This window comes from Citrus sinensis, chromosome 8, assembly GCF_022201045.2.
Source record: "Citrus sinensis cultivar Valencia sweet orange chromosome 8, DVS_A1.0, whole genome shotgun sequence".
Classification (NCBI taxonomy): domain Eukaryota; kingdom Viridiplantae; phylum Streptophyta; class Magnoliopsida; order Sapindales; family Rutaceae; genus Citrus; species Citrus sinensis.
Genome location: NC_068563.1, coordinates 7,992,222 through 8,015,295, shown reverse-complemented (window position 1 = coordinate 8,015,295; position 23,074 = coordinate 7,992,222). Strand labels below are relative to the sequence as shown.

The 23,074-nt window shown below is 33.9% G+C and overlaps 1 protein-coding gene and 1 long non-coding RNA gene across 2 annotated transcripts; both read left to right on the top strand.

Moving 5' to 3' along the window:
- Positions 1 to 1,655: 1,655 nt before the first annotated feature.
- Positions 1,656 to 5,131, top strand: LOC102618080 (transcription factor bHLH121). The gene is made up of 6 exons (XM_015533000.3): positions 1,656 to 1,907; positions 2,230 to 2,351; positions 3,274 to 3,401; positions 3,486 to 3,965; positions 4,075 to 4,255; positions 4,804 to 5,131. Exons 1-5 carry the CDS (start codon positions 1,771 to 1,773, stop codon positions 4,231 to 4,233), a joined length of 1,026 nt encoding a protein of 341 aa, XP_015388486.2. The 5' UTR covers positions 1,656 to 1,770; the 3' UTR covers positions 4,234 to 4,255; positions 4,804 to 5,131.
- Positions 5,132 to 5,703: 572 nt separating this feature from the next.
- Positions 5,704 to 6,792, top strand: LOC112499310 (uncharacterized). The gene is made up of 2 exons (XR_008051211.1): positions 5,704 to 5,863; positions 5,993 to 6,792. It is a non-coding gene; the product is annotated as an uncharacterized LOC112499310 (long non-coding RNA).
- The last annotated feature ends 16,282 nt before the right edge of the window (positions 6,793 to 23,074 follow it).

Below are 23,074 nucleotides of genomic sequence, written 5' to 3'. Positions count from 1 at the left end.
ATGGGTGCCGTGCTCGGGCCACACCCAAAAAAAGATCGACAACCATTTTCTTTTTTAGAGCGCTGCTTTTTTAAGCGCATGTGGCTTTTCTTCAAGCCCATGCACTTACAACAGCAACAACAATAATAATTTCTTAATGATTACAAGAAGTTACAACTATGAGATATCATTTATAACAAGTCATAGGTCACAACTCATGACTACGAAATACCAATTACGACAAATCACAATTATGAAAATACGAAATATTGATTATTAATTATGAAAAAAAAAATGTTTATTAGTCATTACTATGGATACGTTGAACAAATAAGGTTAATTATATCTCAATGGTGAGTTAAACAAGTTGATCATGTGCCGACATAAACACATTGTGCCAAGGATATCTGAATTGATAACTTTTCAATGACAATAGTTACACTAGAAGATAATCTATTTCTAAAGATGATGCAAACCATTATCTATCACTTCCTTCTTTACTGTAGTAAAATGTTTAAAAAGTTTATTTAAACGACGCCTTCTTAACTAATTTAGCCTTGCATTGCTATTGTTTTGTTGAAGTCCTACTGGAATCGACACCTTGTTCTTCAGCATGTTGAGGTTCTTCTGTGTTCACATTATGTTCTTGAGGATCCATGATGATTTTGGAATACAGGAAAAGTTTGAGAAAAAAGAAGAAGAATAATTCTAATATTTTTATGATGACGAAATCCTTAACGAGTTTAGAGCCCCATGAGTCCCCATCCCAAATTGGGTGAATTTTGAATAATTTTTGTAGAATGAGGTGGGAAATAGTAGAAAAATAATCCTCAAATTCCTAACGGGGTAGGATTTGATTTTATACTCTCCACCCGAATCCCCATTATATATGAATATTCTTTTTAATTTTTGTTTAATAATTTTAGTTTTATCAATTACAATGTTGGTTAATAAATTTTTATTTTTTAATTTTTATATAATGTAAATATGTTATAACTAAAAGAAAATCTCTCTATTATAATTCTTATTCAATCCTAAAATATTGTTATGTTTTCTTTTCTCCCTCATTGTGTTGTTCTCTTCAAACCTTTATATTATAATTCTTATTCAACACTAAAATATTGTTATATTTTTCTTTCTCTCTCACGATGCTGTTCTCTTCAAATATTTTTTAGTTTTTATATTATTTGAAGATATTATTTCAACCCTTTGGAGATTTTTCAAATAATTTAATTACTTTATAATATAATAATTATTTTATTTAAGTATCTAATTTTTAATTTACTAAAATTATTTATCTATACATACTGTAAAGTAAATAAATAGAGAATGAGGTGAGATGAAAAAATTATTTCTAATATAGGGATACCTATTCTCACCACTAAGTTTATTAAAAAATGAAATAGAAAATAAATGTAAAATTTTTAATAAGGTCGAAAATGGGACAGCTTCCTCAACCTACCCCACCTTATTACCATCCTTAATTTTGGCCTCCCAGAAATGGTTTACTTTCCTCTTACAAAAAAGGGAAAGAAGTACAGATTTTTTTTTTGTCCTTTTCGTGTAAAAGAATGACCTCAGCTATGAGGCAGCCAACAATTAGGACTTAACAGCAAGGAGGTAAAACTTTTGATGACATTTCAAAAGATTCCAAAACTGGAAGAACTATCAAAAAATGACCACAAAACGACAACTCAAAGCTGGCAGCAGCCCCATAGATAAGCTTTCGTCCTCAGAAGAATTTCTATTGGCACCTCTCAACGAAAACAAAATTCATCAGCAGACCAAAAAATGGATCCTCAGCTCAAAAACGAGGCTGCTTTGGTTCAATCAATCCCCCCACCGAACCCAACCCTCTTAGAATATCGTCAACCTCAACCACCTCCTGATCCGCGCGTGCCCACCACTCGGCCCCAATCCAAATCCAGGTTCCTCTCTTCCCCCTTTTATTATTATTTTCATATCAACTGTTTAATAGCTAGTCAAATGAACTGTTGGCTCATCTGGGTTCATGTAATTGAAACTGAAAAAGAATTTAACTGGAAAAAGAAGCGTGGTTAATGATCATTGTTATGTATTAGAGTTGAAATTAATGTTGAGGTTAACAGTATGAAGTTGGATATGAACTGGGCTAGTGTCATATGTACAAACAGAGTCATGTTCTTTTTTTTAACTTATAGTGGTGCATTTGAGTTGATTAATTCACACTCTAGTTGATTTCTTGTATTGGGTTATTTTTATGTTTTGCAGCCAAAAGAATGAAGGGGAAGTCAAAGATTGTGCCGCTACGAGAAAGATGCAGAAGGCTGATCGTGAGAAGCTGCGGAGGGATAGACTTAATGAGCATTTCACCGAGTTGGGAAATGCATTAGGTGAAGTAGAATTCTTTCGTTGATATTATACAACATGTAGTAGCTAATACTTTTGACATTTTAACACTGTTTAGAATTTGTTCATACTGAAGTTATTATGTTAGGAACGTTGAGCATACATGGCTGGCAAGTTAGTTTTACGTAATTTCATTAAAATTTGCATTCAGGTAGACGTGTATTGCTGCACATTGCGCTGTATTTATCAATTATTTGAATAATGTGCTGTTATACATCCTAATCCTACGTTTTCTGAAAGCAGTAGATTCTTTTCATTTGCAGTTCCTGATAGGAGTAGCGATAAATGTGATAGGTCGGATAATCTTGTAGCCCTTTTAGTAAAATTACAGTTTTTAGCTAAAATTAAGTGATTTTGTGACTTTCACATGGGGAATTGTGTTATTCAAGGTAATTGCAATTCTAGACTGTTCTGTGAACCGTCTTCAGTTGGCAGGCAATTTTCAAATAATCAAATACATACCACTCAAGCCTTTCTCATGTAGAGTAGCTTAAATTGAGTTTTCTAGCCTAAAGCATATTCTAACCTTAAGCAAATATTAATCAGACTTTGCTGTAGTTAAAGCTACTGTATGTATTTGCATATAAACTATGAAAAATTGCCATTGAGAGTAGATTCGGTTGTATGGCTTGGTCTAAATTTGATGACCTACTTGCTACAGAGTTTTTAGCTGTTGGAACATTTAGGGATGAGTTTCTTATAATAAAGTCATTTGAATTCTGTTGACTCATTAATTGGAACTTGCACTGAAGATTCCGTTGTGAAACATAAATTCTTCGTACCTATGAACTGCCAAATAAATTGCTCATTTTATAGGAGTTTATGACCATGCAGTCATTTGGATGCTTTAAAGATGAACAAGCAAACTGTTTCTCATCAATTTGAATATTCTATTTCAAAATCTAGATCCTGATCGTCCCAAAAATGACAAAGCAACCATTCTAGCTGATACCGTTCAGTTGTTGAAGGATCTGACATCTCAAGTTGAAAAACTTAAAACTGAACATGCAGCACTGACTGAAGAATCCCGTGAGGTGATCTTGTAATCTTTTAATTTTATAGATAATGCCAAGAATTATGGAAACCTTAATGAGGTATCTACTTCTGTTGGAGTGCAGTTGACACAAGAGAAAAATGACCTCAGGGAGGAGAAGTTATCTCTTAGATCTGAGATTGAGAACCTAAATATTCAGTATCAGCAGAGAGTCAGGGCAATGGTTCCTTGGGCTGCTATGGATCACTCAGTTATGATGGCACCACCTTCTTATCCATATCCGGTGCCAATGCCGATGCCTCCTGGGGCGATACCCATGCATCCGCCCATGCAGCCATACCCCATGTTTGGAAATCAGAATCCTGGGGTCATTCCTAACCCCTGTTCAACTTTTGTCCCGTATATGGCTCCTAATACACTGGTGGAACAACAGTCCGCACAATATGCATCTGCAGTTGCACAGCCAAGTGGTAGGTCCCAAGGTTCAGCTAAAGAAGATTCTGGAAACAAGTCATCAGGGGAGAGCAAGATTGAGAAGAATGAGGACTCTAACAATGTCACAACTGACCTAGAATTGAAAACTCCTGGATCGACAACAGATCAGGTCAGTTGGATCTTTCTAGCTTGATTTGATGAATGACATAAAGCCTCTGCACTGCTATGTCAGTAATTATCTGATTGAGCCATTTTACTGAATTGAAATTGTTCTATAGGATCTTCCATCAGGACAAAGAAAATCCAAAAAGTCCTTGAGGAAGGAGAATAGTTTCACCAATGGGAGTTCCTCAAGTAGGTGTTCCTCTTCTCGTAGTGTACAAGATAGTTCATCAAATAGCGTAGCTGGTGGCAGAAAGGCTGATGATTTAGGATAAAAAGTTAATAAAGAGGCACCAGGTTGTTTTGAGCTTCTCCGCATTTACCATCGATTTTGCCTATCTAATTGATTTGCATACTTCTATATGTTTTCAAGTTACTTTTGTTTGAAATTGATTTAATTTTGGTACGAGGGCAGCAGAATGCTTCTGTTGTCACGACCAATTCTGACTTCTGAGGCTGAGTTCTGTTGAGCATCTGTCTGCATGAAGGCTGTTCAAATCATGTTCTGGGTGGTTCATAGTCTTCTTATCGAGGAAGATGCAGGGTTAAACGCTAATATACGAGTTTGGCAGCACCAGTTTGATGGTATTAGAATTTCAAATGGTTGATTGGACAAATCCTTTAATTGGTTTCATAGTTACTGATGTAGATTGTAGGTTGTGTAGATTGTAGATATGATGTTTAACCATAATTTATGGGTTCGTAGACCAATCAATAACCGTTACAGTGCTATGGTAAATTGTTGAAAATATTTGTAAATTAATTTTCGTGTGGACGGAAGATGCTCTACAGAAAACTTATCTTGTGTTTCTGCCTTCTGCATGTACCTGGTGGCACCGGCGCAGCTGTTCCAAATAGGCCGTTGCTGATTTGAAAATTCTTTGAGAAGAAAACATTATAGCAAAGGGACTTTTAAGTCATTCGAAATTCCGAATTTTTTTTTATAAAGTAATTCGGAAAATCATGTACGTCTGTTTTCCTAGCATAAATTTTCCATTCAAAGCGACTAGAGCAGCCTAGGCAGTCTCTATTAGATTAACGAGACGATACCGTTTTAAATATCATTCGGTGTACTATCACAATGCGGCCGTGCCTGCGCCCCCACCGTCTCTCGTTCCAAATATAATAACCCCATCTTTATAAGTTCGGCTATGTTTAAAAGGGTAATTTTAAGATACCTCTCTTGAAGTTTGGCCTTTCTACACTAAGAGAGAATTTATCTATATATTAACATATCACCCTCTAAATGCGTGTAAGCGGTAAGAGGTAATAATTAGATATCTACATTAATTAAATTATTAAAAAAACTATTGATTGATTAAACAAATAACTATGCATTTAGAATGCGCAGTGACTGATAAATTTCGCCTCATTATAGCATAAACATCTCTTATGCACAGCAGTACAAGCACAATCATACACATTAATAATGAATTCGGTTATGGTGCAACTGTGATACCATACCACAATTGCTTCCAACTATTGAATCCAACTTATGGTAACAACTATAGCTGAATCTAACGACTTGATGCAACTATGGTATGGTACCACAGTTGCACCGTAATTTTGCCCATTAATAATTTACTATAACTTTTTAAGTAAACGCAGCTTAGCAAGTATCTCTCAAGTCACTTCATCGAGTAATTGTAGACCTTTAATTAATTAATTAATCACTCATTAATTAATAATTAGCTATCTACATCATTGCCAGTTTGGCACTCTTGCTTTCAGCTGCTGGCAAGCTTCTATGGCCTTATAAGGCTTTTGTGCAAGAGACTTACATAGAAACTCCCCCTCTGCTAGCAAGCGTGAGTTTTGGCTTTCATTAGTCTCGCTCTCTTTCTCTTTTACTAAGCCATCAAGAACCCATCAAAGGCCATGTCTGTGTTGTTTCTTTCTTATTTTGTAAGTTAATCATATTGTTTTATTTCATCATTTCATTTAAAAAAAAAATGGCTACTGTTTGTTAATCATATTATTGAATAAGAATTCAGAGATTTTTTCTTCTCTCTATTTTTCCCTTCATGGTATCAGAGCCCTAGGTTTCAATCTCGAGATTATCTATGGTGAACCAAAATCAGTGGAAGATGGCTTTAACAAGTGCGACTAGCAGGGACTCAGCAGCATCAGGGGAAAGCACAAGAAGTTCAAATCTGAACTCCTCCATCTCGTTCAATGGTTCGAAGGGGTCCACTAATTTGCTCTAATTGAATATCCACTGTCTAAATGGAAAAAATTACATGAAATGATCGCAAACCATTCATTTGATCTTGGAAGGCAAGAGGAAGCTTGGATATCTGACAGGAGAAGTGACAAAAGCTGCAAATGGAGATCTGTCTCTAAAGACTTGGAAATTAAAAAATATTTTGATTATTGCGTGGTTGATGAATATAATGAAACCCGTTATTGGCAAGCCCTTCATGTACCTGCCGACGACCAAAGATGTTTAGGAAGCAGTCAGGGATACGCATTCCGATCTAGAGAATTCTTCGTAGATTTTTGAGTTAAAATCCAAACTTTGGCACACGAAACAGGGTGACCGAGATGTAACCTCTTACTACAACGAGTTGATGACCTTGTGGTAAGAGTAGGAATGGCAATATTAACTGTAAACTCACAAACCCACCTACTACGGGTAATTTTATGGGTTGCGGGTGAGTTTTGTATTAAAAATTAAAATCTGCATTAGTTTATGGGTGGATTTGGTATTAGCCAAATATCCGACAGATACCCGCATAGATATCCGCTAACCTATAATTTTTTTAATTATTTTTAATTTAATTTTAATAAAAAATTTTAATCTAAAAATATACTTATTATAATTCTGATTGAATTTTCTTTAACTTAATGCATGAATTATCTCATATATATATATATATATATATATATATATATATATATATATATATATATATATATATATATATATATATAGGATAGTGGCCGTGGAATAGGCCGGCTCAGAATGGGAGTCACTGAGATAAAAATGTTTGAATTTAACTGACTCAGTGGCTTCCAAAATGCTTTGGTAATAAAGCTGGGGTTTTGTTAAATCTCATGGTTTAAAAAACCAGCCTTTAGGGAAAAACTTTGTTAGTGTCTGAAATTGGTCAGTATGGTAAAACTCATCTTCGATAGTTAAAATGTTTTGGAAATGGGCTTTATCAAACCAAACCGAGGTTTTCTTTGTTGGTTGTGAAAGAACAATTTGTGATGATGAACTATCACCAGAAACAATAATAGTTTGAGAGGATTTTGTAATTTCTTTAGGGCTTTCTTTTTCAGAGATCTCTTTTGGAGATTCCTGGCTTTGGGAGAAGTTTTGTAGGGCAAGCATAAGCTCAGGAGATTTGGAAATGGATTTCATCCAATGGTTAACTTGGTCTTGGGTAGAAAGGGCTTTAGATCTTGCCTCCTCATCTTCGATCATGTCAATCCAAGAATTGATTGGCATGGCAGAGGAGAGTAGTTTTTCTTTAGGAGGAGAGGATTGTGATTCTTTAGAAGTGGCTTTAAGATCAATATCTTTGGCAATGCCTTTTCCTTTGTTGCTGTTTTTCGGCGGCATTATCTATTTTGAAGAAATTCCCGAGTTAGAAAATCAGGAATAGAATTTGTATCTCCTTTAATAAATTCAATATCAAAATCAAAAACACTTAAAATAGCTTGCCAACGTGCAAAAATCTGTTTTGATGCAATATTATGAACATCCTTTTCGAGAACATGTTTTGCAGCTTTGTAATCAATTCTAAGTAAAAATTTTTGATTTAATAAGTTACTTTGAAATTCGGAAATGCAAAGAACAATGGAAAGAATTTCTTTTTTAATAGTAGAATAGTTTTTCTGACATTCATTCCAATGGGCAGAAACATATTATACTATTTGTTCTTTATTTTTTTCCTTTTGTTTTAATATTCCTCCATAACCTAAATCTGATGCATCAGTTTCAACAATTTTAGGTAATGCAGGATTTGCAAGATATAAGCATGGGATGCTCTTAACAGAATTCTTTATGAGTTTAACAGTTCTAGTATGCTCATCAGTCTATGCAACAAGATTCTTCTTTAATCGATCATGCAAAGGTTTAGACATCCTATTGATGTTTGGACAAAAATCAAGTACATAATTTAAACTTCATAGAAACCTTTGTAATTGAGTTTTATCTAGGATTTTGTCTGGGAATTTATCCGCGAAGACAAGGGAGCGCTCAATAGGAGTAATAGTTCCTTTGGAAATATGGTGACCTAGGAACCTGATCTTTGTTTGGAACAAAGAAACTTTAGAACTAGAGATTGCTAAGCCATATTTCTGGTAGCAAAGTAAAAAGTCTTTAAATGTTTAAAATGTTGGTCGATGATTTGAGAAAAAATTAAAACATCATCAATGTAAATAATGCAAAATTCGGAAAAAGGATTATAAATGTCATTCATGATTCTTTGAAATTCCGAAGGTGCATTTTTTAAGCCAAACGGCATAACCGTCCATTCATACTGTCCGAATGGAACAGTAAAAACGATTTTATAACGATCATTAGGATGGATTTGAATTTGCCAAAAACCCGACTTCATGTCAAATTTTGAAAATATGAAAGTAGAATGCAGTTTTTGAAGCAAATCTTTTTTTATTATGTATTGGGTATCTAATCCATTTTAATGCTTTATTAAGGGGTTTATAATTTATAACCAATCTAGGTGTTCCCCTTTCAATCTCGGAATTCTTATTAACATAAAACGCGGCGCAAGACCAAGGACACCGAGATTTAACAATAAGTCCTTTGGACTCCAAGTCACTTATTTCACTTTGCAGTGTTATTCCAATTCCATGTTCATCTGGATTGGACGGGCTTTAGTGGGAATCTGTCTTTCATCAAAAGAATTTTCATAAGGTAAATCTACCAAGTGTTGTTTTCTATTCCAAAAAACAGATGGTAGATCCGCACATATTTCTTTTTCAATAAGAGCTTTGAAATCAGAAATTTTCTTTTGTATGAAATCATTTTGTAATTGGCTTTCGATCCTTTGTAAACTTAAATCTTTTTGTAAAAACATTAAATCATTTTGTCTTGATCTGAGAAGATTATTGATTTGATTCTGATAAACAGAACAAGCTTTAACAATATTCAAATTCCTTGTTTTTGGTTTTTCAATAAATGGGAAAACAATTTTTTTTTTTGCTTTAAAAGATATACTATCATAATTGACAGTATAGGGAGTAATAAGATTTATGAAAGGAGTTCCCAAAATGACAACATGATGAATGTCATTTGTGAGAACAAAAGAAGTTCGAAATTCAAAATCATCGTTATGAATTGAAGCTTCGACTTTAGAATTAACTTTAAGTTTTGAATTGTTGGCGGCAGAAAGCCTTTCTTTTGTTTTCTCATGAAATCTTTTGGGGACAATGTCCTCTCTTATGCAATTTAAATCAGCACCAGTGTCAAAAAGGGCAATGACGTCAATTGTAAAATCTTTAGAAAAAATTAAAGTAATTTTAATCAAATACTTTCTGGTGGTGATCTGTTTTAAAACAAACAGGAAATCATTTGGAACAGACTCGATGTTTTCTAGATTTTGATCATTTATATCACCATTATCAGAGTTGGATTCATTATCCGAATTGTCTTGTAAATGCTTTTGTAAAAGAAGTTGGATAGTTTCATAATCACTTTTTTGTTTCTCTTTTAATTCTTTGATCTCAGATTTGATTTCTTTAATCTCCTTTTGAAGATATTGAATATTAGGGGTAGTTTTCTTTATTTTCTTTTTATCCAAAATTTCAGTAAGATCATAAGAACTTTTTTTAACGATTGGAATTTTAGAAGTCTCAGCTTTATTAAAATCCAGAGTTTTTAAAAGCTTATCAAGATATTCTTTTTGAAGATTTGGATCAGAAATATGCTTTACGAGTTCAAGAAAGGTTTCTTGATCTTTAGTCAAAACATTGATTTTCTTTAAATAATAATCTGTTTCAGAATCACTACTACTATATGTAGAGGTATCTGAGTCAATAAGTTCATCGACTTGAAGGGGTTCACTATCTCCCGACATGGAAGACTCAGAGTCAGAAGACTCTATAAGTATAGGGGCCACTTTGGAGATGATATCTTCATCAAGGCCAAGTTCATGAAGTTTCCGATTCATTCTGCAATACTTTGCAGTATGGCCTTTTATACCACACTTATGGCATATAACTTCTTTATAGTTGAAAGAGGCTTTGTGTTTAGGTTTAAATTCCTTCCTCTTAGAGAAGTTTTTTTTTAAGGCCTCTGGGGTTTCTTATAAGAAGATTCTCTAAATTTCTGGAATGGCTTTCTATAGTTTTTGGATTTGTAATTTCTCTTGTGAGGTTTGGAAGAACACTCACCATTACAATCCTTGGAGATTTTAAAGGGGTCATAATTGAATTGCTTACAGAAACTACTTAATTCTTGCTTAGACTTTCTAAGTTCCCATTTAAGTCGTTTCTGTAATTTCAGATCTTTAAACCTTCTTTGTTGACGAAACTGACTAACTCACTATAAGTAAGTTCATCATAAGGAATACAGTTATCATAAAGGGCTTTAATGGAATTCCTAACCTTTTCACCTAGAAGAGTAGGTAATCCTGCTAAGAACTTTTCTTTCCAGGTTATATGATTTGCATCATCTCTGAGAAAGAGTCTGGTGAAGAAGGTGGTTTTGTAATCTTGGAATTCACTAAGTTTTCTACATCTCAAATTATGTAGTAACTCAGCATTTTTGTCTCTAAGGTGAGAAGGGTCACCTATGAAATGGAGGGATATGGTTAGGATCAGGGTAGCTACGGTATCCTGAATTAGGTTATTAAACTCATCAAGAATGGGGGCTCCATTCTCGTCAATTTGGATGGCATTAAGGATATCTAATTGTTGCTGCTTAGTGAGAAGATGATCCCACCAACCTTTAAGTTGACTAGTAAAACCCGCAATGAGAATTTCTGCAATGGCTTTGTCAGAAGTTCCTGATTGGGTTTTATAGGCATTGGCTGTCATGGTCATCTGTTGCAATAATCCTAAACTATTGTATTCAGACATACCGTCAATATTCCACTCATAGACAGAGGATGCATTAAAACGAGATTGGTTTAATGTACTAGGCCTATTGTCTATGGCCAAATCAGGTAGAGACTTGACAGTAAGAAGGGCTAATTCCCAATGGATTTTGTTGGCTTTAGGGGTAGGCTCTTCTTTAAAGGCTTCAAGATCAGAAGAGGCTATAAACATTTGGTCATGTTCTAATACTCCAATCTTGCTAGATTGAGGAGTATCAGGGGCTATTTGAACCTTGCTAGATGAGGAAGAAGCAGCTTCTATCTTATCTAGTTGTTCTCTAATGGCTTTGGCAAAATCTGATTTTGACTCATGAACAAGCTTTTGACTAGTTTTCGAAACCTGAAAAGGTTTGTCTAAGGATTTTGAATTAGACAAAAATCTTCTTCATAATGATTTTGAATTAGACAAAAATTCAAAATCTTCTTCATAATGTCTAATTCAAAATCATTATGAAGAAGATTTTTTTCTAATTCAAAATCCTTAGACAAACCTCTTTAGGTTTCGAAAACTAGTCAAAAGCTTGTTCATGAGTCAAAATCAGATTTTGCCAAAGCCATTAGAGAACAACTAGATAAGATAGAAGCTGCTTCTTCCTCATCTAGCAATGTTCAAATAGCCTCTGATACTCCTAAATCTAGTAAGATTGGAGTATTAGAACATGACCAAATGTCTATAGCCTCTTCTGATCTTGAAGCCTTTAAAGAAGAGCCTACCCCTAAAGCCAACAAAATCCATTGGGAATTAGTCATTCTTACTGTCAAGTCTCCACCTGATTTGGCCATAGACAATAGGCCTAGTGCATTAAACCAATCTCGTTTTAATGCATCCTCTGTCTATGAGTGGAATATTGACGGTATGTCTGAATGCAATATTTTAGGATTATTGCAACAGATGACCATGGCAGCCAATGCCTATAAAACCCAATCAGGAACTTCTGACAAAGCCATTGCAGAAATTCTCATTGCGGGTTTTACTAGTCAACTTAAAGGTTGGTGGGATCATCTTCTCACTAAGCAGCAACAATTAGATATCCTTAATGCCATCCAAATTGACGAGAATGGAGCCCCCATTCTTAATGAGTTTAATAACCCAATTCAGGATGCCGTAGCTACCCTGATCCTAACCATATCCCTCCATTTCATAGGTGACCCTTCTCACCTTAGAGACAAAAATGCTGAGTTACTACACAATTTGAGATGTAGAAAACTTAGTGAATTCCAAAATTACAAAACCACCTTCTTCACCATACTCTTTCTCAGAGATGATGCAAATCATATAACCTGAAAAGAAAAGTTCTTAGCAGTATTGCCTACTCTTCTAGGTGAAAAGGTTAGGAATTTGATTAAAGCCCTTTATGATAACCGTATTCCTTATGATGAACTTACTTATAGTGAGTTAGTCAGTTTCGTCAACAAAGAAGGTTTAAAGATCTGAAATTACAGAAACGACTTAAATGGGAACTTAGAAAGTCTAAGCAAGAATTAAGTAGTTTCTGTAAGCAATTCAATTATGACCCCTTTAAAATCTCCAAGGATTGTAATGGTGAGTGTTCTTCCAAACCTCACAAGAGACATTACAAATCCAAAAGCTATAGAAAACCATTCCAGAAATTTAGAGAATCTTCTTATAAGAAACCCCAGAGGCCTTACAAGAAGCCCAACTTCTCTAAGAGAAAGGAATTTAAACCTAAACACAAAGCCCCTTTCAACTACAAAGAAGTTATATGCCATAAGTGTGGTATAAAAGGCCATACTGCAAAGTATTGCAGAATGAATCGGAAACTTCATGAACTTGGCCTTGATGAAGATATCATCTCCAAAGTGGCCCCTCTACTTATAGAGTCTTCTGACTCTGAGTCTTCCATGTCGGGAGATAGTGAACCCCTTCAGGTCGATGAACTTATTGACTCAGATACCTCTACATATAGTAATAGTTATTCTGAAACAGATTCTTATTTAAAGAAAATCAATGTTTTGACTAAAGATCAAGAAACTTTTCTTGAACTCGTAAAGCATATTTCTCATCCAAATCTTCAAAAAGAATATCTTGATAAGCTTTTAAAAACTCTGGATTTTAATAAAGCTGAGACTTCTAAAATTCCAATCGTTAAAAAAAGTTCTTATGATCTTACTGAAATTTTCGATAAAAAGAAAATAAATAAAACTACCCCTAATATTCAAGATCTTCAAAAGGAGATTAAAGAAATCAAATCTAAGATCAAAGACTTAAAAGAGAAACAAAAAAGTGATTATGAAACTATCCAACTTCTTTTACAAAAGCATTTACAAGACAATTCGGATAATGAATCCAACTCTGATAATGGTGATATAAATGATCAAAATCTAGAAATCATCGAGTCTGTTCCAAATGATTTCCTGTTTGTTTTAAAACAGATCACCACCAGAAAGTATTTGATTAAAATTACTTTAATTTTTTCTAAAGATTTTACAATTGACGCCATTGCCCTTTTTGACACTGGTGCTGATTTAAATTGCATAAGAGAGGACATTGTCCCCAAAAGATTTCATGAGAAAACAAAAGAAAGGCTTTCTGCCGCCAACAATTCAAAACTTAAAGTTAATTCTAAAGTCGAAGCTTCAATTCATAACGATGATTTTGAATTTCGAACTTCTTTTGTTCTCACAAATGACATTCATCATGTTGTCATTTTGGGAACTCCTTTCATAAATCTTATTACTCCCTACACTGTCAATTATGATAGTATATCTTTCAAAGCAAAAAAAAAAAATTGTTTTCCCATTTATTGAAAAACCAAAAACAAGGAATTTGAATATTGTTAAAGCTTGTTCTGTTTATCAGAATCAAATCAATAATCTTCTCAGATCAAGACAAAATAATTTAATGTTTTTACAAAAAGATTTAAGTTTACAAAGGATCGAAAGCCAATTACAAAATGATTTCATACAAAAGAAAATTTTTGATTTCAAAGCTCTTATTGAAAAAGAAATCTGTGCGGATCTACCATCTGCTTTTTGGAATAGAAAACAACACTTGGTAGATTTACCTTATGAAAATTCTTTTGATGAAAGACAGATTCCCACTAAAGCCCGTCCAATTCAGATGAACATAGAATTGGAATAACACTGCAAAGTGAAATAAGTGACTTGGAGTCCAAAGGACTTATTGTTAAATCTCGGTCTCCTTGGTCTTGCGCCGTGTTTTATGTTAATAAGAATTCCGAGATTGAAAGGGGAACACCTAGATTGGTTATAAATTATAAACCCCTTAATAAAGCATTAAAATGGATTAGATACCCAATACCTAATAAAAAAGATTTGCTTCAAAAACTGCATTCTACTTTCATATTTTCAAAATTTGACATGAAGTCGGGCTTTTGGCAAATTCAAATCCATCCTAATGACCGTTATAAAACCGCTTTTACTGTTCCATTCGGACAGTATGAATGGACGGTTATGCCGTTTGGTTTAAAAAATGCACCTTCGGAATTTTAAAGAATCATGAATGACATTTATAATCCTTTTTCCGAATTTTGCATTGTTTACATTGATGATGTTTTAATTTTTTCTCAAACTATCGACCAACATTTTAAACATTTAAAGACTTTTTACTTTGCTACCAGAAAAGCTGGCTTAGCAATCTCTAGTTCTAAAGTTTCTTTGTTCCAAACAAAGATCAGGTTCCTAGGTCACCATATTTCCAAAGGAACCATTACTCCTATTGAGCGCTCCCTTGTCTTCGTGGATACTTCCCAGACAAAATCCTAGATAAAACTCAATTACAAAGGTTTCTATGAAGTTTAAATTATGTACTTGATTTTTGTCCAAACATCAATAGGATGTCTAAACATTTGCATGATCGATTAAAGAAGAATCTTGTTGCATGGACTGATGAGCATACTAGAACTGTTAAACTCATAAAGAATTCTGTTAAGAGCATCCCATGTTTATATCTTGCAAATCCTGCATTACCTAAAATTGTTGAAACTGATGCATCAGATTTAGGTTATGGAGGAATATTAAAACAAAAGGAAAATAATAAAGAACAAATAGTACAATATGTTTCTGCCCATTGGAATGAATGTCAGAAAAACTATTCTACTATTAAAAAAGAAATTCTTTCCATTGTTCTTTGCATTTCCAAATTTCAAAGTGACTTATTAAATCAAAAATTTTTACTTAGAATTGATTGCAAAGCTGCAAAACATGTTCTCGAAAAGGATGTTCATAATATTGTATCAAAACAGATTTTTGCACGTTGGTAAGCTATTTTAAGTGTTTTTTATTTTGATATTGAATTTATTAAAGGAGATACAAATTCTATTCCTCATTTTCTAACTCGGGAATTTCTTCAAAACAGATAATGTCGCCGAAAAGAAGCAACAAAGGAAAAGGCATTGCCAAAGATATTGATCTTAAAGCCACTTCTAAAGAATCCCAATCCTCTCCTCCTAAAGAAAAACTACTCTCTTCTGCCATGCCAATCAAGTCTTGGATTGACATGATCGAAGATGAGGAGGCAAGATCTAAAGCCCTTTCTACCCAAGACTAAGTTAACCATTGGATGAAATCCATTTCCAAATCTCCTGAGCTTATGCTTGCCCTACAAAACTTCTCCCAAAGTCAGGAATCTCCAAAAGAGATCTCTGAAAAAGAAAGCCCTAAAGAAATTACAAAATCCTCTCAAACTATTATTGTTTCTGGTGATAGTTCATCATCACAAATTGTTCTTTCACAACCAACAAAGAAAACCTCGGTTTGGTTTGATAAAGCCCATTTCCAAAACATTTTAACTATCGAAGATGAGTTTTACCATACTGACCCATTTCAGACACTAACAAAGTTTTTCCCTAAAGGCTGGTTTTTTAAACTATGGGATTTAACAAAACCCCAGCCTTATTACCAAAGTATTTTGGAAGTCACTGAGTCAGTTAAATTCAAACATTTTTATCTCAGTGACTCCCATTCTGAGCCGGCCTATTCCACGACCACTATCATAAAAGTCTTGAGCCCAAACTAGTGGGGCGACCAACTCCACAAATTTAAATCTTGCCCTCCAAATTTCCAAATGTGTTTACCACATTGCTTGACTTTTTCCTATTGGGATTACCAACAAGCTTGGTTTAACACATTCTTTATCCAAAATCTAAAGAAATCTCATTCATGGTTATTTTTCTTCAATTAAAAAATAACCGTCCAAAGCCTCCCGAATTGGTTCCAACAATGGTGGAGCTTCTTTGGCCCAATACCCCAAATTTTAACTCCAAATGCCACTTATTGCTTAAACCTCTTCAAAGCTTATTATGTCCCTTCTGAATCAGAGAAAAGATTTCCTCATTTTCTTTGCTTCTGTACAAATTTCTTCCTTCTATGGGTATGCATGTGGAATCTCAGACTTCATGCCCAGGACACCCAACTTATTTTACAAAGAACATTTAAAGTAAAATGGTGGTCAAAATTCGATGAACTGTCTAAATTGACTAACACCTTAATCCGAAATTGGCTCTCTACCAAAGGATTTCTTGAACCAACCATTAAACACTCCAAAGCCCAATCTCTTTTAGCCAGGGCCAAAACTGAAGAAGAGTATTTTAAAGTTATGCAACAGCTTCTCGCCACAAGGTCTGAAACATCTGTTGCAAGTTCCTCCTCAAGCACCTCCGGAGATGAAGAGCCTTTTATTTCCCTTGGTGACGAAAACGAAGATGACTGCTTTGGCATATTCTCCCCTTTAAAGCATTCCAAATGATTATTGTCCTCATGTAAATTTTTTTTTTTAAAAAAAGAGAGTAAATACATTTTGCTATTTTCTTGTAATTACTTTGTTTGTATTTCTTCGGGTGGTCCCCTGGACACAAGTGAGAGCGCACATGTCTCTTCACCCGTATTATTCTTGTATTTGTATTTTCTTGTTACAAAGCTACAGCTCCGCTACAATGAACAGTGAAGAGTTTCAAAGATTACTGTTTGCTACATATCCGCTACAGTGAACAGTGAAGAGTTCCAAAGATTACTGTATGCTGCATCTCCGCTACAGTCTACAGTTTAAAAATTTTTTTGTATAAAAACCGAAAGGAAGACTTAGACTCCTTAAGGTTTTTATTTGCAAATTTGAGAGCTTCTCTCTCTTCTTTCTTCATTCTCTCTCTCTCTCTCTCTAGGAATCAGGAATTCGAAGAGTTCAAGGAAATTTTTCTGCTTGCAGAATAGTTCCTTACCTTCACGATTAATTTCCCTTTCTTCATTAAAGAAAACCAATTGATGTAAGCATTTTATTTCCAGTATTATTTTAAAGCATTAAAGCATTTGTTTATTTAAAGCTTTCTATATATGTTTAAATTTCTGTATTTAAATTTCTGCAATTTATTTTAAAGCATTAAAATTTTATGCATCCTTTGCAGACTGATCTGTATCAGATCTGCCATACAACTGCTACGTTCCTTTGAGGCAACGAGACCAGGTCTTAATCCTCAGTTGTATTCTTTCTCCTCTCTCTCCAATCCTTCAGAGCACCATTTCTGGGATCCAGATCTGGTACTGTGTATGCACCCTGGCTTTTAGATGTATGTTTGTTGCTAGGCTTGCAAAAGGAACCTAATAAATATTTGTTAAATAAAGTGGTATATCGGCTGGAAACTAGAACGTGCGGGATATTGATCTGTCCTAAGTCAGATCTGGTTCCAAAGGCAGACCTGGCTCTGCATCGATCTAGATACAACGCTACGTACCTTATTAAAATCTGACCAACCGCGATTTAAATCAAATTTATTTATTTTAAACTTGGTAATTTATTTTAAAATTTTGACAAAGCCGACCCAATCCAAGCATTGTTTAATTTAAGTTCTTAATATTTGACTTCCAACGAAAGCACATCCATCCATCCTTCGATCCTATATATATATATATATATATATATATATATATATAATTTTACTTGTTATAATTTTGTATGGACTATTATTCTTTAATTTAATGCATAGATTATTTCATTATTATAATTTTGTTCTTCATATTAGTATCTAAAATGTATTATTCCATAGAAAATATTAATCTTAATCATTATTGTAGGAATTGTATTGAATGGGTGCTAATGGTGGTGAATGAAATGAAAATCTTCTCTTAGAGCTTATGTTGAATGATAATATGAAATGATAATTGTTATGCTTAGCTATTAGTTTGTGGTTTTTTTATGGATTTGTGTATTTTACACTTAAATTTAAGAATCTGTGTTGGATTGATGTTGATATTATAATCTTCAATTTACATTGGTTAAATTTATAATTGAGTATGTTATGTAAAATTTTAGGTTATTATTATAAATTTACATATTGAACATTTGTGATTTTAAGAGTAAAACCTGCAAAAAAATCCATCAAATACCATTACGAGTTTAGTAATTGTCAAAACCCGTAGCGAGTGTGCTTTCTTAAAAAAATTAAAACCCGCAGCGGGTTGCGAGTGAGTTTAATAATTTAAATTTTGTGCTGATATGGGTTTGATAATGCCAAACCCACTGCGGGCAGTGCCCATTGCCATTCTTAGGCAGGAATTACATCTTTGTTATGATGATATCTGGGAATGCATGAATGATATTGTTCAATTTATGAAACGATAGGAGAATGCTCATGTGTTCATGTTCTTGGTCGGACTTAACAAGAGTTAGATGAGGTGTGGGGCTGAATTTTAGGAAAAACTCCTTTATTAACAATTTGTGAGGCCTTCTCAGATATTCAAAGAAAAGAAGGACGACAAAGTGTGATACTTAATAGCAAATCTATTCCTATTAACTCAGAAGTTGAAACTTATACTCTTATAACTCGAGATTCTCAGGAGGAAGTGAAGAAAGATGGTTAGAAGTTTGAAAGGTCGTGGTGCAACCATTGTAAACGCCTATGGCACATGCGAGAAACGTGCTGGAAAATTCATGGCAAGCCTTAAAACTGGAATAAGAAGTTTAATGGAGAGGGGCGTGCACTTCAGGCTAGTGTCTCGAATCAAGAGCAGCAACCTTCTTCAAGTTCGTTTCATTTCACCAAAGAGCAGAAAGACCAACTATACAAGCTTCTCGAGTCTAAAAAAATTCCTTGTTCATTAGCTCAAAAAGGTAATTACCTGAAAGTCGCTCATTAGTGTCAACTATAATCGCACCTGAATCATCAATTCAGGTGCAACCGATCATATGACAGGGTTGTCAAATTTTTTTTCTTCATATAGTCCTTGTGCAAGTAACCAGAAAATTAAGATTGCAGATGGTTCTCTTTCAGCCATTATAGGAAAATGTTCTATTATAGTGTCTGTATCACTCACTCTTCAGGATATTTTTCATGTTCCCAAACTTTCTTATAATCTTTTATCTGTCAGTAAGCTCGCATGTGATCAAAACTGTCAAAATAATTTCTTTTCAACTCACTGTGTGTTCCAGGATTTGACCTCGAGGAGGATGACAGGCAGTGCTGAACAGAGTGGAGGACTCTACTTCTTTGATGATGGATCTGAATCAAGATGACAATCTCAACAAATAAGTTTATACTTTAAATCTTTTTATGTTTCTAATAATATTATTATTATGTTATGGCATTTAAGATTAGGCCACCCAAGTTTCAGATATTTAAAACATTTGTTTCCTAAGTTGTTTGCCAATAAAGACCCATCTTTGTTTCATTGTGAAAATTGTGAATTTGTAAAATATCACCACACATCTTTTCCTTTACAACCATATAAACCATCAAAACCTTTCACTATTATGTACAATGATGTTTGAGGTCCTAATATGATAAGTACACCTTCTAAAAGAGGTGGTTCATCACATTTACAAATGATCATACTCGACTTCACTGGGTGTATTCATTGAAAGAAAAATCAGAAGCCAAACAAGTTTTTAAAATTTTTTACAATATGGTACATACTCAATTTCGATTAACATACAAGTGATAATGGAGGAAGAGTATTTTAACATGATCTTGGCAATTTTTTTTTCTTGAAAAAGGAATAATTCATCACAGTTCTTGTATGGATACACCCCAATATAATGGTGTTGCTGAAAGAAAAAATAAACATCTGTTTGAGGTAGCTCGTGCATTACTTTTCGCAACTAAAGTTCCTATGTATTTGTGGGGAGAGGTTGTTTTAACTGTTGCATACTTAATAAACAGAATGCCCTCCAAAGTTTTATAGTTTCAAACTCCTTTCCAAGTTTTCAAAAATTGCCTTCCAACTGAACATGTAAAGGGATTGTTACTTGAAGAATAATCATAAGCAAAAGAAAGACAAATTGACTCTACAGTACAACCATGATTCCGAACCAATGACAAATCAACGATCTGAATCTTGTACATGTAATTCTTTTTCTCTTCTTAACAGTCGATCTAAGTCTTTTGATCTTAACATTCCTATAGCTCTTTGTAACCGGGTTAGATCCTATTTTAGTCACCCGTTATCTCAATTTGTGTCATATTAAAATTTTCTTCATCTCTTGTTGCTTTTACTTCTCAATTGTCTAGTGTAGAAATTCCTAACAATGTATAAGAGGCTCTAAAATTTCCAAAGTGCAAAGAAGCAGTGCTTGAAGAGATGAGAGCTCTTAAGAAGAACCATACTTGAAGTGTTGAGACATTGCAAATTGAAAAGACTACTATGGGCTGTAAATAGGTTTTCACTATGAAGTACAACTCTGATAGTTTAGTGGAAAAAGATACAAGGTTAGGTTGGTAGCGAATGTATTCACTCAGACATATGGCATTGATTATTCTGAGATATTTTCTCTTGTTGCAAAGTTGAACACCGTAAGAGTACTTTTATCTATTGCTGCTAATTTAGATTGGCCCTTGCAGTAAACTAGATGTGAAGATTGCATTTTCTCAATGACGACTTAGAAGAAGAGGTGTACATGTATAGTCCACCAGGGTTTGCAGAGAAATTTGGCTTAAAAGTGTGCAAGCTAAAAAAGTTCTTGTATGGGCTCAAATAGTCTCTAAGGACTTGGTTTGAGAAGTTCACACAATCTTTCAAAAAATAAAGATATTCTCAAGGACAAGCTACCTATAACTTATTTTTCAAGTTTTCTTTTGAAAGAAAGGTTATTCTGTTAATAGTTTACGTTGATGATTTTATTCTCAAAGGTGATGATGTGATTGAGATATGTCCCTAAGAGGTGCAAAACTTTCATTGATGATTACTCAATGAGAAGTTGGGTGTATTTAATAAGAAAAAGTTAAATGTGTTTTCAGTATTCAAAGAATTCAAAGTGCAGGTTGAACTTGAATATGAGATAATAATCAAATGCTTGAGGACAGATAATGATAGAGAGTATAGAGACAACAAGTTTCTTGTGTTTTGTAAGTATGAAGGTATTGAAAGACGATTCACAGTCACATATACTCCTCAGTAAAATAGAGTGGCGGAATAGATAAACAAGACTTTTACAACAAAAAAAAGAGTTATATTGAGAACTACTAGTCTACCCAACTTATTCTAAGCAGAAGCAACCAAAACTGCCTTATATGTGGTAGATCGATCGCCATCTATGGCAATTGAGCTGAAGACTCCTATGGATATGTGGATTGAAAAGCCAACTAATTACTTTCATTTGCATGCATTTGGATGTCTTATGTACGTGATATACAATGTCTAAAAAAGAACAAAGTTAAATCCGAAAACCAAAAGATGTTTATTTTTAGGGTATGTTGATGAAGTGAAGGGGTATTGTCTGTGGGAGCCCACTGCCCACAAGATAGTCATCAACAAAGATGTAATCTTTGTAAAAGAGCAACTATAAAGGAAAGACGGGATTATAGCACTGGAAAAAAAATTCGGAGGCTATATTGGTATATGTGAAACATAATTCAAAAAAGAAATATTTAGATTCTTTTGAAGCAGTACCAAAGCACGAGGAACTAATTGATTCTAAGGTTCTAAAAATTCATCGATTAACTCGTGACAAACAATCTCCAATGTGGCACTCGGAGCATATTTCAAAGATTAATGTTGCATACTATCTTCTGATAGAAGATAAGGAGTCATCAACTTTCCATGAAGATTTAAAATGCTCAAATGTTGCTTTGTGGATGATAGCAATGTAGGAAGAAATTAAGCTCTATACAACGATAATATATGAGAACTTATACACTATCATATGGTAGAAAAGCTAGTAGTAATAAATGCATCTATAAGATCAAGTATGATGGTAATGATTGAGTAAAGCGATATTGTGCAAGATTGGTAGTGAAAGGATATGCTCAGAAAAAATATATTGACTTCAACGAGATATTTTTCTAGTAGTCCTACTCATGAAAATCAGAGTAGTCAACAGTTATATGTGAAATTGTGTTTCTTTATAGAGAACTTAAAGAAGAAATTTATATACTCTAACTAGAAGGTATCGCTGAAAAATGTAAGGAGAACTTAGTTTGTACTCAAACAAGTGCCAATGTGTTACTATAAGAGATTTAATTCTTTCATCATGAGTCTTAAATACAATAAACTCAGTTTAGACCATTGTGCATACTACAAGAAGTTTGAAAATAACGATTTCATCATTTTATTGTTGTATGTGGATGGCATGTTGGTAGCAGGCCCAATAAAGATCAAGTCCAAGAATTGAAGGCATAGTTAGCTAGGGAGTTTGAAATAAAAGACTTGGGACTGGCAAACAAGATTCTAAGAATATAAATTCATCGAGACAAAAACAAAAAGAAGATTTGGCTTTCTCATAAAAATTACTTAAAGAAAATATTGCAGATCTTCAACATGCAAGATTGTAAGTCAATTTCTACCCTACTTCCTGCTAATTTCAAGTTATCCTTAAGTATATGTCCTAATAATGAAGTAGAGAGGAATGAGATGTCTCAAGTACCATATACATCAGCAGTGGAAAGTTTAATATTTGCAATGATTTGTACAAGACCAGATATTGCACAAGCAATGGGAATAGTAAGTATCGTGAATCCTGGTAGAAGGCATTGAAAAATTGTAAAGAAAATTCTGAGATACATAAAAGGAACCTTGACTATTGTATTATATTTTGGAGGATTAGATTTTACTATCAAGGGCTATGATGGATTTAGATTTTGCA

What these genes read in the sequence shown, in the direction of transcription:
- LOC102618080 (XM_015533000.3), top strand. Translation starts at nt 1,771, where the DNA reads ATGGATCCTCAGCTCAAAAACGAGGCTGCTTTGGTTCAATCAATCCCC. An exon ending in TGACTGAAGAATCCCGTGAG is followed by an intron (nt 3,402 to 3,485) that starts GTGATCTTGTAA and finishes GTTGGAGTGCAG; the next exon opens with TTGACACAAGAGAAAAATGA. An exon ending in CTGGATCGACAACAGATCAG is followed by an intron (nt 3,966 to 4,074) that starts GTCAGTTGGATC and finishes ATTGTTCTATAG; the next exon opens with GATCTTCCATCAGGACAAAG.